At 38.0% G+C, this 17,120-nt stretch overlaps 1 protein-coding gene across 1 annotated transcript in view; it reads right to left on the bottom strand.

Moving 5' to 3' along the window:
* Positions 1 to 4,834: 4,834 nt before the first annotated feature.
* Positions 4,835 to 17,120, bottom strand: part of COMMD10 (COMM domain containing 10) — a 114,233-nt gene continuing 101,947 nt past the window's right edge. The window contains exons 6-7 of the mRNA XM_087742073.1: positions 6,014 to 6,073; positions 4,835 to 5,374 (exon numbers count right to left, since the gene is read on the bottom strand). Coding sequence (XP_087598199.1) covers positions 5,336 to 5,374; positions 6,014 to 6,073 — 99 coding nt within the window. The 3' untranslated portion in view covers positions 4,835 to 5,335. The remainder of the gene's footprint in view (positions 5,375 to 6,013; positions 6,074 to 17,120) is intronic.

The raw sequence follows: 17,120 nt of genomic DNA, 5'->3' as shown, positions 1-17,120 counted from the left end.
CATGGGATGAGCCTTCCAACACAGCACAGATGCAAGGATTCCCATTAGCACTGACCAGGGAGTGCTGCTTCTCCTTCCTTCACTTGTCCTGAATGACCAGAGGGTGAATTCCAAAAAAGACGATCTGGTGCTCCAGCATGTCCAATCCCGTAACTAGTACTCTACAGAAGAGGCCAGCTGCCAGCGCATGTGAATCTGTACAGCTGTCTCAGAGACAGTTACTACATACATCCAGATTTCCTTGAATGTATCCTGTATGCTACCATAAAGGGACAGTTAAGGTAACAGTGATGACAAGAAGTTAAAAGTGTCCCACTGGAAATTTGCTCTAACAAGGTGATCATCTTATTTGAACAGTCAGTCAAGATAGTTATGCTTCCAACATGTGCAGAGCTCCACATTGCCTTCCTATGATTTCCGTAAATAGAGAAAACCTTGGAAAACCATGGAAGATATTTTGCCCTCAGTAGAGAAGGAACTAATCTTGTCAATGAGAGGGGCAAGTGCTTCCTGGGTACATAGCTCAACACAGCTGGACAGCATCTGATTTGTAACAAACCAATATTTTCTCCTCTCGAGAAACAAAATAATGAAGGAATGAAGGGATCATCTCAACACTTTATTTCAGTTAAAATTACAGCATATAATTTGGTCTGATCAACACAATTAGAAAGGCTAAGGCCTTCATTACTATGGAAATTAGAAATCACTTCATGCAAGAGTTACAGATAAAAGCATCTTATTAGCTTACCTTTATGAGACACCATCAACAGCGTATCAGACAGCAGCACCGTAGTTCATCCACCTGGATGAAATCACTGTTATTCAGAAGGCCAGTTTGGCTGATCCATAGAACAGGAACTTTCTCACACTGGCTCAAAATATTGTTCATTTTCATTAGTCAAATAAGCTATACAAAGGTCACAAAATGATGTGATACTCACTGGGCAATAAGCATTATTAAGCTCTGTCCTTTCTTTACTGTAATGTGAGTGAATTCATAATCCTTGAAATATGATATGTCAATACGGCCAAATAATGAAATGGTACTGATGCTGTTGGAAATCAGAGAATATGAGATGGAATAAGTGTGATAGGGAGCTTATACCATTTTATCACAATAAACACTTTTCTTCCTTAGAAAAGGAATAAGACATAAGACTTAGCATTTCAGTAAATTCTTTATGCTCTGAAAGAACAAGAATTCAGAGTCTTTAAAATCACAGACTGTAAGAAATGAAGCTGCAAGCCATAACTCAAAATTGATGTGTCAATAAACCCAGGAATTAAAGGGGAATTTGAAAGCCTCCTCTGGAGAGCCAAAGCAGGTTTGGCAATCAGTCAAAATTTGAGATAGTAAAGTTATATTTGTCTATCTACCTACAGGTTTTATTTCAACAAAAATAGAATGCAGAAACTTACAGACATATGCCTAAGGCTGAACTGGCTAAAGATAATCTAATGCATTTGTACTCAACAAGCATTAATGTGCTATTAGTGTTGGTTTTGCTAAGTGATGTACAAATGGTTGCTCTTTACCAGTAAGTTAGTATTTTGAGGTAGTTCTCACACTGGTTTTCATTTTAGGCCCAGAACTCCAAGTCTTCATGTCAAAACAATACTGATGCTTGTTTACATCCAAACCGAAAGATTTCCTTCTTTTGCCAATGGTCCATTTGAGGAAGGTTTTTATTATTACAGCTTTGACTACAGTCACAGAAAATACTGTCTTTAATGCCTGAGCAAAGATGAATCAAATGGTTTTAAAATGCACTGAAAGATCTGAAAGCAGATTTAGTAATTCTTACTCATTCAAATTTCCAGTTTTAGAGCTCCGTAAATGCCTGCAAGTATCTTCCTTCAACACTATCGGAAGCCTTGGTAATTTCAGTTCTGGATCATGCCCAAGATACATTACAGATCAATGCTTTGCTAGGACCCTGAACCGAAGAAAGCCTGGGGCGTATCCCTTTCCTGCAGTAAAAACTCCAAAATGCCCACACAGCTCACTCTTCAAAACTATGTTTTACCAGAATGCAAAACAAAAGCTTGAAGACCTTCAGCATGCACATCCCTGCCTGTGCTGCCACACCAACCTGGTATATTCAGTTCTGAATAGGCTACATGCCTTCTTCCTCCCAGGAAAGTGTTTTTCTTCTCTCTGCCTCTGAGATATGTCATTGGGTCTAGTCCCTGCTGCACTGGGTCTAGTCCCATCCTCCTCAGGCATCCCCCAGTCTGTACTGGTGCTTGTTTTTCTCTCGTTCCCTGACACTGCTGGGACACCAGGACTCTATCCAAACTAAGCAGGGGCAGCTGCTCTCAGGGAAGACTAATCTTCCCGTCTCCAGGTCCACTCAGGCCAGAGAGCAGCAACCAGAATAAAAGCCTTCTTTTCTGCAAGACGTAAAAAAAAAAAACCAACCCTGACTAGCTCTGCTCTTTCACAGTAAGTCCATTTTCTCTCCTTATACAGGAGCGCTTAAATAAGTGACAATGTTCTTCTCTAAGATGGTACTGGTTATGCCATTGCTACCTAATAATGTACAACCCCAAAGCTTCCATTACATACAGAAAAGCCGTTCTAAACTAAGTGTTTATTTATGAGCGCTCCTTGACAAAAGATAAGAACTGTACTTCTTACCATGAGGTATACTATGGCTTTTATTATGGCTTCTGACAGTAAGAAATTCGGTACATTTAGTAAAAAAGAAAAGGCAACCACTGCTAAAGAAATCGTAAATCTCTTCATCCATCTGCAAACAAGGATGAACACTTAATAAATTTTACAGAATCCTTGCAATCAGGCTTTGTTTTTTCTATTTTTCCCTTTAACATATATTTTATCACTTTAAAAATATTTCCTATGAAAGCTATATTTAAAATGCTCTTTGTTGTATCCCACACTTATGTTTTGATTTTGGCCAAATCTGCACCAAGGCTGACACTTATGGCTTAGTTCAAAATACTAGGTACAGCTACACAACTCGTCAGTTTTCATAGTTAACTCTGGTTTACTTTGTTTCCCCCATTTTCTTCCCATTCCCCTACTATGTAAGGTTTTTCTCCCCCTCTGCCTAATATTTTCTTTGCATATATACACTTTTGCCATCTTTTCCAGTGTTCCCCCTCTCTTCCTTATAGTTTTCCAACTCTCAAATTCCACCCTTGGGAATATCCATTATTCTGTCCTCTCCTTCCTTTTTCCCACACCCAGTTTCCTCCTACTCCGTCTTTGACTTCTTTTTTTTTTTCAGATGTGCCTGCTAATTTGCCCAATGCTTCTTGCACTCCAAACTGGTCCTGCCTTCACTCCCTCCTCCAGGCTTCATCAATCACTGCCTATATTCACAAAGATAACTTAACCCCTCTCTCACACTTGGACAACTGCCTTAGTATGTCCTGCATCCACACAGGAGAGTCTTCAACTCGCTTCAGACCTGACTTCCCTAACTTAAGCTCTGGAAACTCAGGAAAACGCTCAAAAGCAGTGTTCTAGCACATGACATCCTGTCTCAGAGGACCAGCAGAGAAGCCAGGACCTAAGTGTCAAGAAGAAGGGGATTTTCCTAGCTGCACTAACCACAAAGCACTGCTAATGCTGGCAGGCAGAGGGAACGGTGGGTATGTGCTCACCTGCAGAACTACACCAACCTATGCAGCAGCCTGAGATGAGCGAGCTGGCAAGCTGGGGCTGAATAGCCAGACTGAGGAGGTGATGTCTGTGGGTGGGAGTGTTACATCCCCAGATAATAAGGCACATTTGCCAGTGGCTTGAGACAAGACTTGATTTTGGCAGCCAGCCTCACAAGGTGTGCAGAGTAAGATTTTGCTGTGCAACAGTGACTCATTTCTTCTTCCCAACAGGGTAATAGTGTTACCTTACCAGAGTGGTACAGTATCATCTGGCATTTCAGTTAAGAACTATGATAAATGTGGTTTTTCTCTTCAGTGCCCTTTACTCACACATAGGCTGTTAATGACGTTATGTTCTAAATCTATTATCTCACAGCTTAGGCAACTGGCGCAAACCCCTTCAGTATTCTAGAGCTGACAGCACAGTCCCTAATAAGGCATCAAAAAAGTCCAAAACAACCCTCCAAAAGCAACAAAGCACAAAATCTAGCATAAGAGGACCACCAGCTATTCAAAACATACCTTTTGGCTATACTTATATCTAGTGTCACGAGCAAACAAATCTCAAAAGAAAACTGGCTGGTTGGGTATTAACCACCCCTGGTTTAGGCATCTGGAAGAAAAAAGCCCTCTTCGGGGAATCCCTTAAGGAGGAAGAAAAACAAGCTAATGCCAAAGATTTTTATTTCCTCTCACCTTCTATTAGTCCAGAGTAGACAGTTGTATACTGTGCCCATCATCAAGGTGCAACAATGAAGTTGCCTGTCAATGAATGGCAACAAACAAGAACTAAGATGATTTTTACCTTCTCATACTGCTCATGATTCCCTGTTCATCTGGAAGCAATGTGTGAAAATATGACTAACTTGGCCTTTAAGTCACTGTACTTTATTTCTTCCTTGTTCGTTGTAAAAACAGTGGTGGACAACGTCAGGAAGGATCAACAAATAGCTTTCAGAAATCTGATTGTCAGACTATTTCGGTGTTCTTTGTTATATACTCTGAGATTTCTCCCCCCAGTTATACACTGTACTACTTAGATTCATTGGTATGCATGCAGTGCTAAGAAGCCATATTTATTCTGAGCGCCAAAAGTAAACACTGAAATCAGTGACGTTGTTGACTATTTAGGAAAAAAAAGCCTAAAAAAGAACAAAGATAATGAAATGAAGTTAAAATAGCCCAAACAGAACCAAACCATTTTTAAATTCTGAATTTATTTTGACAAATTTGCAATAAACATTATCAAGCATGTGAATAACACTTCAAAAGTATAGAGGTTTTATTAGCTGTGTATTTTCTTACTACTTTTATATTCCTTTCATGTCTAAAAAATAGATTTTATTCCTGGTCCCTCACTAGTATGTAAATTTCTACCAGAATCAAGTAATACACATAACAGGACAAAAAAAATATCTCTGAAGCAGGGTAGCATTGTTTGTTTTGTTTTGTTTTTTTTTTTTCTGCAAGTAAAGCCATTCTTCAGAATTGCTCAGAAAACAAGAGAAAGTCCATTAGAACCTTCAGATTCTTAACAAAGACTCTCAGCTAATGTTACTGGTCTAAAAAGGAGATAAGCCAGATAATTTTACAGGAAGCAACCCACTGAATCCTTCAGCAAACACAGCTTGGCAATCTATCTTCAATTCAAAATAATGAGGTGGCAGGAGTGTGATGGAGAAATAAGTCTTCAAAAACATCACGTAAGGGAATCCAGCTGTGCTTGTATAGTTTCCAGCTATTAAAGGAACAAAAAAGAGAGAAAAAACTCCACTCACATAAAATGTTGTTTAGAAACATGCAAACAGAAAAAAAATCACATTCCAGTATCTTCAACTATGCATACTAAATCTATTCACGTAGCAATAAAAAAATCCTGTACTCATGAATATTTGTTTTTACATGAAGCTATTAGAATTCATTGCTGCAGTTTAAATATTCAAATTTTAAAGAAACAGTTGTCTAAATACTGCCTTTTTTACATGCACAGATGTTTTGCTGTGAATATCCAATGCATAATAACAAGGTAAAAAAATAATAGAGTTCATTTTGACTGGATTACGAGCCTGGCATTTCGACTGAAGACGTAACACAAAGATGCTCTTTCCAGAGAGCTCCTCATTGTTAATCATCAGCTACTCCTCTCGATCTAACTGCCAGGTATGCTTACAATGACCCAAGCCCTGCCTATTCCAAATTTGAATGCACGGACTCTTCTTCAAAATGCTTTATGTGATCAAACAAATCCAACAGCCTTGATTAGAGTTGGATACATTTTCCTTCCAGTTTCATTAGATTTAATTCATATAGGCAACACTTCCTGCTGAGAAGCATAAGGTGTTTACAAAGAAACTATAGTATTGTAAAATCTACAGACCTTGTTATAGAACTCAAACAGCTCCTGATGACTAAATTCTACAAACACTTTCGTCAGGTTCTGTGAAGGAAAAAGGAAAAAAAGGAAGAAATAATCACTTTTTTTTTCCTTTTGGTTTTCATTCCAATAATTCAGAATGTGCGATTAAGCCACATGAAAGATAATGGTTGCAACAGTTAGTTTTCCTTCCATTCACCACAATGTCCCTCATATAAGCATATTCCATTTCAGTGAAGAATTCAAGTCTACAGGTACATGTATTCTCTTGCTGCGAAGAATAATAATAAAATATTCTACAAAAATTATTTTGTTACCTTATTTTTAAGTCTGATGAAAACGAAAGATTACATTCCTCTTTCTCAGCAGTCCATCTAAGATCTGGTAAATACCATTACACAATGACAAAGTCAGTAGTGTATTTGATTGAATCTGCACAGCTATTAATGTACTGCACCGGCACAGAGCTAATACTTCCATTCACTAATCTAACAGTTATGATCTTAGCATGCTGACACTGCTATAGGCATCTATGCACAGATTCAGCCCAAGTTAACAATTAACACAACAGCTTCAAAGCAGTGCTTAAACACTAAAAAAAACAAAAAAAACCACAGCTGATGGAAACTACTGTGGATAAAACAGATGGTGGTAATAATCCTCTGCACACATGTGCTGATGTCTGTGGAGATGGGGGTTAAATTAAAATTTCTGTCCTGCTTAACTCGCTTGCAAGAAACAGGTAGTTTAATGCCTGCTACTTTCAATCACAGTGCAGATCTATCCAGACTGTTTCTAGCCTTATTCCTTCTACTTCGCTTTGTCACTTTACTTCTTTTAAAATAAATTCCTAACTATTGCTGCATGTTCTCTGTGTTGTTGCTACTTTCCAAGGCTTGGAGGCATTCCTGAGGATAAAAGCTGCACTTTCATAAACACTACCAAGGCTCTGTGAAAACTGAATCTGTGGACAGCTCTACTCACAAAATATTACCAGCTGAAATAACGTACACACGCTAATTTTGTTTAACTGGTACCAACTTCATGCACCGCTTATTTATCAATTCAGCTTGAATGAGCAAGAATACTTTCGCATGCAGACAAGGCTGTGGGTCAGATTCTGTGTACTCTCATATCAATGCAAGTCTCGATTTAAGTCAAATAATGCTGCTGAATTTGGCGTACCAAATGCACAAGAGCAACAGAAGCCCTGGGAACTCAGGATAGGTACTGCCTGGTGCCTGCTCCTCAAAAGGAGCTGTAAGACACAGGAAAGGGACAAAATGACTGGGGCCAGCCTGTCTGGTGCAATTCCTCCTCCCTACCCTGCAGAAAGAAGGATCCTTTCCAACAATTTCAGGAAGGCTACAAAAGCCTAGAAAAGGACCAGTGATTTGCATGAGAGACCAATCTTCCCCCTCTGGGAAGGAACAATGCAATTCTGGGAATCGTATGGTGAATACAAAATTAAACTACCAGGACAGCAGTTCTCTTTGCCATGACTCCAGCTGATCCTCCCTCCAAAGAGCATAATGCTGTGACAGGGAAGTAAAAGCATTTTTAAAGGCTTTCTAACAGCTAAGAAACAAAGAGAAAGCAAACAAGTGGTTTCTTCAGAAAAGAAAGGGGGTAGAGGAAAGAAGAAAGATACACTAATAGCAAATGGATCTACCATTTCAGTCTGGATGTTGTTTGGCATTTGCCGTTCCAGAAGGATTTTGGTGTTTGAATGGAAGGAAGAGAAACTGAAAAGAGGAGGTTCAGAATAAAAGGAAGACATCATATATCTTAAAGTTTATCAGTCACAATGAATAGTCAGGGACATCTCTTGCACGGTTTCTGGCAGAATAGTCTGCTGGATTTCGATATGACAGTTTTGCAATGCCTCCAGAGGGGGCAGTGGGTGTGTGACACCTCCAACCACCAGATCTCATTTCTCCAAGCTCTGTGTCTCATTCGAGATGGGCATCTGCTGGTACTACTTCAAATCAGCAAGCAAGACCAACTTCTCACACACACACAAAAGAAGAGAAATTAAAAAGCTTGTCTTTCATATTTTCCTCTAACTACATTAATTACTGTTAGTTATAAGATAGGGTGTGCAAATGAAAAAAGCATGCTCCTTTTAATTCAGGTTATTTTTATACTAAAAAAAAATCACTATGCTTTATGAACAGGCTGAGATCTCTCTTCCCATTATTATTTAATAATCACAGTCTGATAACTAAGACAAAATTTATGTTGCATTGTGGCAGGCAAATGTCTGTGGAGACCTAAAAGAAAGCATGCCGTGCCAGGCTATGTTTCTGATCTGGGGGTGGGGGTGGGAGTGTCAATGGGAGGGAGGATATAACAATCTTTTATGAAATATGTTGTTTATCTGCACTTAATCCTCTGCTAAAACAGAAGATGTTTCTGTGTGTAAAAACCTGGTACATCTACATCATCACTTCAGCAGACAACAGTGTCACAAAAAAACGTGCAGAAGCGTGGGACCAGTTAAAAATGTTATTTTTACAATATTAAATTTCTCACTAGTATGAGCCCCCTGAGGAAAGTGCCAAACGATCATTATTATGTGATCAGGACTTCCTATATAGACCAGAAAAACATCATATCATAACTAGATCCCTACAAGAAAAAGCTACGTCTGAGTAGGCTGATGGTCCCCCATTTTTAGCCGAGATATCCATTATTCACTTATTTGCATTATTCTGTGTGAACATAAACAACTGTAATTAAAACAATGTGTCACAGGACTAGGTTAACATCCAGTTCTTTAATTACTCAGTAAAATAGTATTAAAAATGACTTTATAGATAGAATATTGCTAAAGGCCCCAGAGTAGGCAAATTCCTAATCTACTTTATGGAATTTTGCTCAGATAAAGATACAAAATTACAAACAGCAATAATTTTTCAACCATAACTAAAACATAGGATAAAAAAAAAATCACTTTCAGCTTACTGACTTAATTAAATGTCACTGTGTACAGATAGAGTCTCAGCCTATTTACAAAAAGTGCAGCTAAGCTGCCTTCTTTTATCTACACATACAGGTTTTCAGATGTTGTCTCTAGTAACTAGAAACACCTAGTATGTGTTTCCCAGAACGTAAATAAGAAAACAGTAATTTGCTGGATGTCTAACTTCTTTCTTCCTTCTATCAAGTATATCATTCTCTTTTCCTTTTTCCTGATAAATTTCCTCCCATTCCTCACCTTCACTCTACTCTTTTCCCATTTCTGGCATCTCATTTTCTCTTTGCTGTTATCATCTTCACGTGAAAGAAAATGAAACAGAGTAACCAGAAAACTAAACGGCATTTATTTCCATTGTCACACTCAGTCACCCTAATACTTTTTCTAATTACATCCCAAATTTTGTCACTGTGGCAGTAAAAGTCCTAGCTCCTACTTTCAAGAGTTTTAGCCTTGAGGCTGACAGCTTCATAGCATCAGAGAAACATAGCTGAAGATGTTATTCTTATGAAGACAAAGAAATCTCTAAAATACCAAACGTTCATTCTTTGGGCAGCTTTGAAAATGTGGAGTCAGGCTTTTTGTCTGATTCAGTACCCATGAAAAGTAGCAGGGACAGCACTGGAGTGATATGCTCAACGAGCACAGCTAAAGAGATGATGTGCAGCACCTTCAGCTAAATAAAGTTGCTGTTAAGTTCAATGTGCTCATCTGCTGTTAAACATGACAGACCATTGCATTTACTACTCGAAAAATCTGTGTGAATTGCAGGTGTCGCCCAAGACAATACATCACTCTCAATCCATTGCAAGGAATATGGTAATAAGTTTTCTGAAACGTATGGTTTAACATATTTGGCCACATATCACTACTGAATGTATTTTTAAGTGTTGAAATTAAATTTTAGTGCCATTTTGCCTTTATAGATCTAAATAGAATCTGATTTCATTCTACCTCTTCTCTCACCCCAGGGTTGTATCAATTTACAATTTACAGCCTCCTGAGAACTTCTGTGAATTTATAATAAGTTTAACTGATTAGAGTTGTTTTCTCCCCTTACCTATCTTCTCATTTATTGTCTGATATAATTTTAAAAAACATAACATCTTCACTAGTCTCTAAAACATCTGCTCAAAACCAAACTTCCTTTGGGGTGGGGGAGAAAAGGGGAGAGAAGGGAAAGGAAAATGAAGATAAAATCTTCCTGCTCCCAGTCAATGTTAATATGCTAGCCTCTCCAAAACAGCCATTCTGAATGTATGGCTAATTCTACAAAACAGCCATAATCATTTAATATACACTTAGCTTACAACCACCAGCAAACAATTAGGCAAATTTTTTGCTGAACATGATCATCAGCATAAAATGAGGAAAATCCAACTACACAAGATGTAAAAGAGTCCCCAATTTTCCATTAATACCTTCTTGCTGCAGAATGTTTCTGTGGAAACCATGCAAAAAGTATGTCTTCCTTAAAATAATTCAAAAAGCAGAGGCAAATTCCTGGTTATAATCAAAGGATTTGTTTGTTTGTTTGTTTGTTTTAATCCAATGCTCTAGATACTTCTATTTTAATGTATTACTGCAAAAGGCTTTATTACTAATGACAGAGTTTTGCCCAGCTGTATTCCACACATTTAACTCCCCACCCCATGCATAAGCATAGAGCAAGGCACTAGGAGTTATAAATAAAAGACAAACTTCTGGTTTTAAAGCTAACTTGAATATGAAAAATTGATATTGCTGTAATAGTTCTCAACTGCAAAGCTGTAACTACTTTACGACGTTGCAAAATAAATGCCAAGTATTCCGAAGCAAACAGATGGAGGGACAGGCTGGTTTGTATATCTAAATGTCTACTGATAATGATAATGTTCTATGACTGAGCACATGTAAAAAACTACAGTATATTCAGCAAAGTTTGTTAATAATAACTAGCTGAAGCAACATATATCCTTGTCTCCATATTCTAATATATCCTTTAATACTATCTTGAGCCACATCTTAATTAAGAGAAGAATATTTTCATGTTTGCTTTCCATTCCCCTATTTATTCCTATTACATATCCTTAAAATCTCAGATATAATGGAAGGATATGGATAATTAAACTAATCAAGTTTATGGCCAAATTCAGATGCATTCCTAAACAGATCCCAGCTGATTCTTAGTAGCCTACATTTCCCTCTGGACCTATCAGCATCTGTGCTACATCAGTTCAGACTTCCTTTAAATTTCCTTGGACTCTGGAGATCTATGTATTCACTTAGGCACTTACAGATGGGAAGAGGGTCATAAGTTGTATCTCACAGAATTTATCAGCCAGTTTAAGCTGCTTGGTCAGAAAGATGGATTGTACTGTGGTAAGAAAAGCAGATGTGTTAAAACAGACCAGCATCACTTAAAAGTACACCTGTTCTTTAACTCTCTGCGAGTAAGAGACAGCAATTAAGACTTCTTCACATTCTTACAGCACTAGATGGATATAATTCTAAGGGATTGAGCAGAACATAGGGAGTTAAATACCAACTTATATATTCCTAATTACACTTCTTTCATATCAACAGAAAATGTGACCTTCAAACTCCATTCTTCTTCCAAGCTTATTTCCATTTGCAATACCAAGTAATTATTTTTGTAGAGAAAAAAAATCATACCTTATGACTGAATTACATGCATTTTCAACTCTCAGTGTGCAACTGTTACAGAACAGAACATCTTTCATACTAACCACCTCTTTTCCTGATTGATATGTTAACATTTAGTTTGTACATATACTGCATTTTACCTTTCAAAGTTGCATTTCTTTTTCATATAAGCTTAAGAATTTCAAATTCCCTGTGGTATTTAGGGAAATCAAAATCAGCAGTGTACTAAGAATGTCTTTCCCTCCTTTTGCAATGTATTCGTAAGCTCCGTACCCAAAGCTCTGTGTTGATTTCTGAGACCTAATCAACGTGCTACTGGAAACTGATGGTTTGGAGATACACACAGATAATCTTACTCCAGCAGATACAGGATCATCTAAGCATGTTTTCATAGAAAGTGCCTAGAATAAATTCATTGCCCAGTCCAGCAGTGAGCCAACAGACTGTGCAGGCATTTGGAGACCTGCAGAAGAGCTGACATACTTCCAAACAGCAACAAGAACTTCAGTTATTTCCATTTTCACTCCTCCTGTTCCCTTCCACCCTCATGAAAATATCCATTACTGGCTGGATGAACTGGTGCAAAGCTACAGACAAGAAATGGGACACAACTACTAAAAAGACGACATACACTGGCAAGATCACAGGTCATTAGAGGCAGACAGGCCCCTTCATTCACAGTAGGGGAGAAAAATGCTTTTAAAACAGAGACAATTATCTGGAAACAAAGAACTACAGTTTTCACCTCAATACACCTCGTCAGAGAAAATACCATCTTGCTAAGGAAAATAGCAAAGCATTTTTTTCCCAACAGCTGTATCCAGGCAGAGGGTTCCTTTGCCTTGAATGTACTAGGACTTCACATTCCTATAAATAACATCATTAGGTTAGTTGGTCTTTTAATGATACTTTTGTGTGGAAAACCTCTCAAAAACAAAAATCTAGAGTTGTAGGGTTGTCACTTCTGTGCAAAGATTATGTGAAATACACTTTTACAAAAACATCACAGTGAACAAACACACTTCTTGGGGAAATAGGTGGTAAATGTGTATCAGTGCATGCCTATCACAAGAAATATTTAAAAGCAAGTCTTTTGTACTCATACCTCCCTGTATGTTTTATATACAGAAAATTGCTCACAGAAGATCTATTGAAAGGCTGACTTCCTTCTATGCCTGCTCTGTATTTTGTACATACCTTCACCTGCCCTTCCCTTCTTTGAAGACAACTATACACAGTACAAGTTCAGGTTATGCAGGGAGAAGATTAGAAAGGTGAAGGCCCAGCTAGAACTTAAACTGGCCACCGCCGTTAAAGATAACAAAAAATGTTTTTACAAATTCTTCAGTGACAAAAGGAGGGACAGAGAGAATTTCCATCCTTTGTTGGATGCAGAGGGAAACATTGCCACAAAGGATGAGAAGACTGAGGTACTTAATGCCTTCTTTGCTTCAGTCTTTAATAGTCAGACAAAGGACATCGAGGTGCTGGAGAGTGTCCAAAGAAGGGCAATGAAGTTGGTGAAGGGTCTGGAGCACAAGTCTCATGAGGAGTGGCTGAGGGAACTGGGGTTGTTTAGTCTGGAGAAGAGGAGGCTGAGGGGAAACCTTATCGCTCTCTACAACTACCTGAAAGGAGGTTGTAGCGAGGTGGGGGTCAGTCTCTTCTCCCAAGTAGCAAGTGATAGGACGAGAGGAAATGGCCTCAAGCTGCGCCAGGGGAAGTTTAGGTTGGATATTAGGAAAAACTTCTTCACCGAAAGAGTAGTCAGGCACTGGAACAGGGTGCTCAGGGAAGTGGTTGAGTTTCCATCCCTGGAGGTATTTAAAAGACAGGTAGATGTGGTGCTTGAGGACATGGTTTAGTGGTGGACTTGGCAGTGCTAGGTTAACGGTTGGACTCAATGATCTTCAGGGTCTTTTCCAACCTTAACGATTCTATGATTCTATGATTATTGATTCCTCACTAGTCTCCACATGGGATCAGTCACTAACAGCATAAAGCATCGATCTGCACAAATGTGTCACTGTAATTTCAGGATTCAATAGGAAAACATGTAGGTGTAATTCCCAAATACAGTATCCAGGAAAAGATGTGTTTGAAAATTGTTAGTTTCATTCGCTAACAGGCCGCCACACAATTACTAAGAATACCACTGATTAATCTAAGGAACATGGGTCCTAATAATGACCACTTTCCTACTTTATCTCTCACCTCATTTTGCAAATTATACTATACTCTTAATACTGTAGAAAGCTCTCTGAAGAAGCAACCTCACTAAAAGTTTAAAATAAATATACCCTTTCTTCCTATTAAATTTCACTGTACCAAGTATGGAAAAAAGTCTCTGGGAAAGCATGTACACCCTCATTGTTGCATATTGCTCATAGAGTGTACAGTCTGTAACTAGCACAATACAACTTTCCTCTTTAGGCAGAACTCTACTTTGACGACTAAATAATTTTATTCTTGAGAAGAAATTAAATTCTTTGATCTTTCATGGTTTTGTACAGCTTATTTGGCACAGAAATTATGATATAAAAAAAATTAAGTTCATGAACACTGCAAGGAAAAACAAGGAGTTACAACTCTGTGTTTCATTTATTTCCACCAGGGCTATCATGTAAGTCTTCAAACGCCATGAAGACCAGTGAGTTCACACTTCTATTCTAAAGATATCTCACATCAAGACTCACATAACAGTCTTACGTTCACCTTGAATGATAAAGAATTCACTTTTCTTCGTATGCTTGTACTCATAGAGAACTACTGCTGAAGAAACAGAGAGCCCAGCAGTAAGCATGCTGGCTCCAGAAATGCTTTCAAGCTTTTCAGACCTCACATGTTCACTGAATTTGATCACAGCAAAATTCATTTTTTACGAACTACACATGAAAAAGATGTCACGTAGGCATGGTTATGAAATATTTCCATTATTGTACTCAGAAAATAATCCAATTCTAGAAAGCTAACAGAACTGAGTGTAAATATTAAGTGCAACATTAGCCTAGCATTAGCATCTGAAAACTTAAGATTACAGACTCAAATGGCAAACATTGCAACTTGGATACATATCTCAGGACAGTGAAGTTCAGCCCTACAGCATCAAAGGCAGACTGAGATAGATTTGTATGTGGATATACAATGGTCAAAACCTCCTACAGCAAGGAGAGCAGCTCAACAACATGGACAGAGTGTTTTAGAGAGCTTCTCACACAGCTTCTTTGTAGCTGACATGATTAACATGGAGTTGCAAACCCTTTATGTTCAAATCAGATACACATCTAATGTTGGGTCTGAAGAAAGCTGGACTTTGAGAAAGCTCAAACTGTAATCTAAACCACTCAGAAAGCCACCCCTTTGGTCTCAACTAAAAGCTAGACAAAACCTCCTGTTGTCCACGGAAAGAAACCTGGGTTTTTGTCATTTGCATCCACATCTAGAGCAACTGCTCCGACAGGTATTTTATATGGTGTAGTCATGCAGATGAGTAATACTTTAAGAAGGCTTTAGATGAATGGAGGAAGCTGGCATCTTTTTGCAGCACTAGCTTCTGAGCCTGCCTGGTTCGATAAGATACTGCAACACTGCATTGTTTTATCATGAAAGGCCTTTTTTCACCACCAGCAAACCTGCAAGCATCTATCGTTTCTACTGAGGCATAAAAGATGCCAGCAGTGACAGCAAAGATCTAAGGAAGCTCACTCAGATCCACGTGAAATCAATGTAACTGATGTGAAAATACCCTTTCAAAAAAATCTGCTTAAATATTTACAAAATGTCAAGATTAGATAACTTGTAAATTAGTTCTTTTGTTTGGGATGGGTCACTCAGAGTATCACCAATTTGGATTTTGCTAGGCAGACAGGCAAAGATAAAATGTTTGGGTTTTTCTCTGTGCTAAAAGGGTGTTAGTGGCTGTCAGCACGCATATCGCTGATCTCCAGTGGGCAAAACTGGGTGCTTGCACACAAGTCTCAGCTGCTGAAAGACACTGGAAAGCCATCAGGGAGTGAGGGATGTTAACTAGCAGTCTACTCCCCAGCAGGATCAAAGACAGAGCTCTTAGGGAATAAGATTGTTTGTAAAGTAATGTATATTTTCTTTTTTTTTTTATTGGGAAGTCACCTACTATTTTTACTGTATTCTAAGAAATAGAACAGATGTACAGCTTTTGCTACAATACTCACAATTTACAAATAAATACCAGACTCCCAGCCAGTATCTCTTCCTTGCCAGAAGCAACCCAGCAAGGCCTTGAACCTGGGCTACCCATTTGGATTGAGGACATACCAGTGTTGGAGTGTGATGAAAAAGACATTGCTGCCCTGACACAAGCAAACATCAACACTTCTCAGGCAACACAGCACAGTGCAAAACTGAAAGAGACCTTTAAAAGCAAAGTTTGTCCAATTAGACAAAAAAGCTTTTCCTTTTTACAAGCATTAAAAAAAAAAGACTGGGTGGTCTTTTCTCATTATGACTGTGCAAAATTAAGAGGAATGTGGAAACAACTACTTATTATGAAGCAATCCACCAACAACTTTTCTTTGTCAGTTTGTCACTGAAGGTTAGGCATGTTCTAATGATGCAAAAATTACCTATTTTTGATTTTAGACAATGTAATTTCAGTCATCTTCTTGCTTTGTTACTTTTACTGAAAAGTTATTTACAGCTTGATGTAGTGGTGTGGTGTGAATTCTCACTGCTTACAAAGAAAACTGGACAGAGTGCTAAAGACACAAAGTACTACAAGTGCTGTGCAAGTGTTTTCACATACAGTGAAGATGAAATCAAACCACTCATCCACAGTTTCCTTCAAACTCAGAACATGAATATAAGTTCACAGGTAATACCATCTCAGGGAAGAAAAAAAAAACTTTTGGCTAACATAAGCAATTCGAAAGAGGGTATCAAATCCCTCTTTATTTTCTTCAAGTCTGTGTCCTATTGAATTAGTTCATACAGGTTGCTTTAAAAGAGAGTGAGCAATGTGAAGGCATATAGTACTAGATTTGGATTATTCTACAGATGGCTGGAGCATAATGCAGTATTCAGGCTGGCTGCAGTGGTTTCAGTGAATATCAAAACCAAGATACTTTTTATGTTTTTCTCTCAAAACGAATCCGTTTAGCTCCAAATTAATTACATTTTTCTCTTTCAAGCCAGCACTGCATGATGCAAAACTGAAATGGTAAAGCAAGGAATAAAAAGTGCCGTTATATGGTGTAATCTTTTCCTAAAGATAGACATGAAATTAATATTTAAACTGTGTTTAATGTCTTTCACATTTTTACCTTTTTAACATAGATATTCTTCAAAGGGAAAAATGGAAAAATAAGGTGTTACAGGTCAGTTTGCAAATGCTATTTTGTCTGTATGAATGGTTTTATAAACCCATGTTTAAACCTATGTTTAAGATACTAAGTCACTTCTTCAAAAAAATACTGAAAGCTTATAATTTGTTTAACGTCTTGTCTACAC

The sequence above is a fragment of the Nipponia nippon genome, unplaced genomic scaffold (genome assembly GCF_047370975.1).
Source record: "Nipponia nippon isolate SJK-2023a ecotype South Korea unplaced genomic scaffold, ASM4737097v1 scaffold_8, whole genome shotgun sequence".
Classification (NCBI taxonomy): domain Eukaryota; kingdom Metazoa; phylum Chordata; class Aves; order Pelecaniformes; family Threskiornithidae; genus Nipponia; species Nipponia nippon.
Note: the sequence above shows the minus strand (reverse complement) of the source record. Positions and strands in the feature narration are given on the sequence as shown.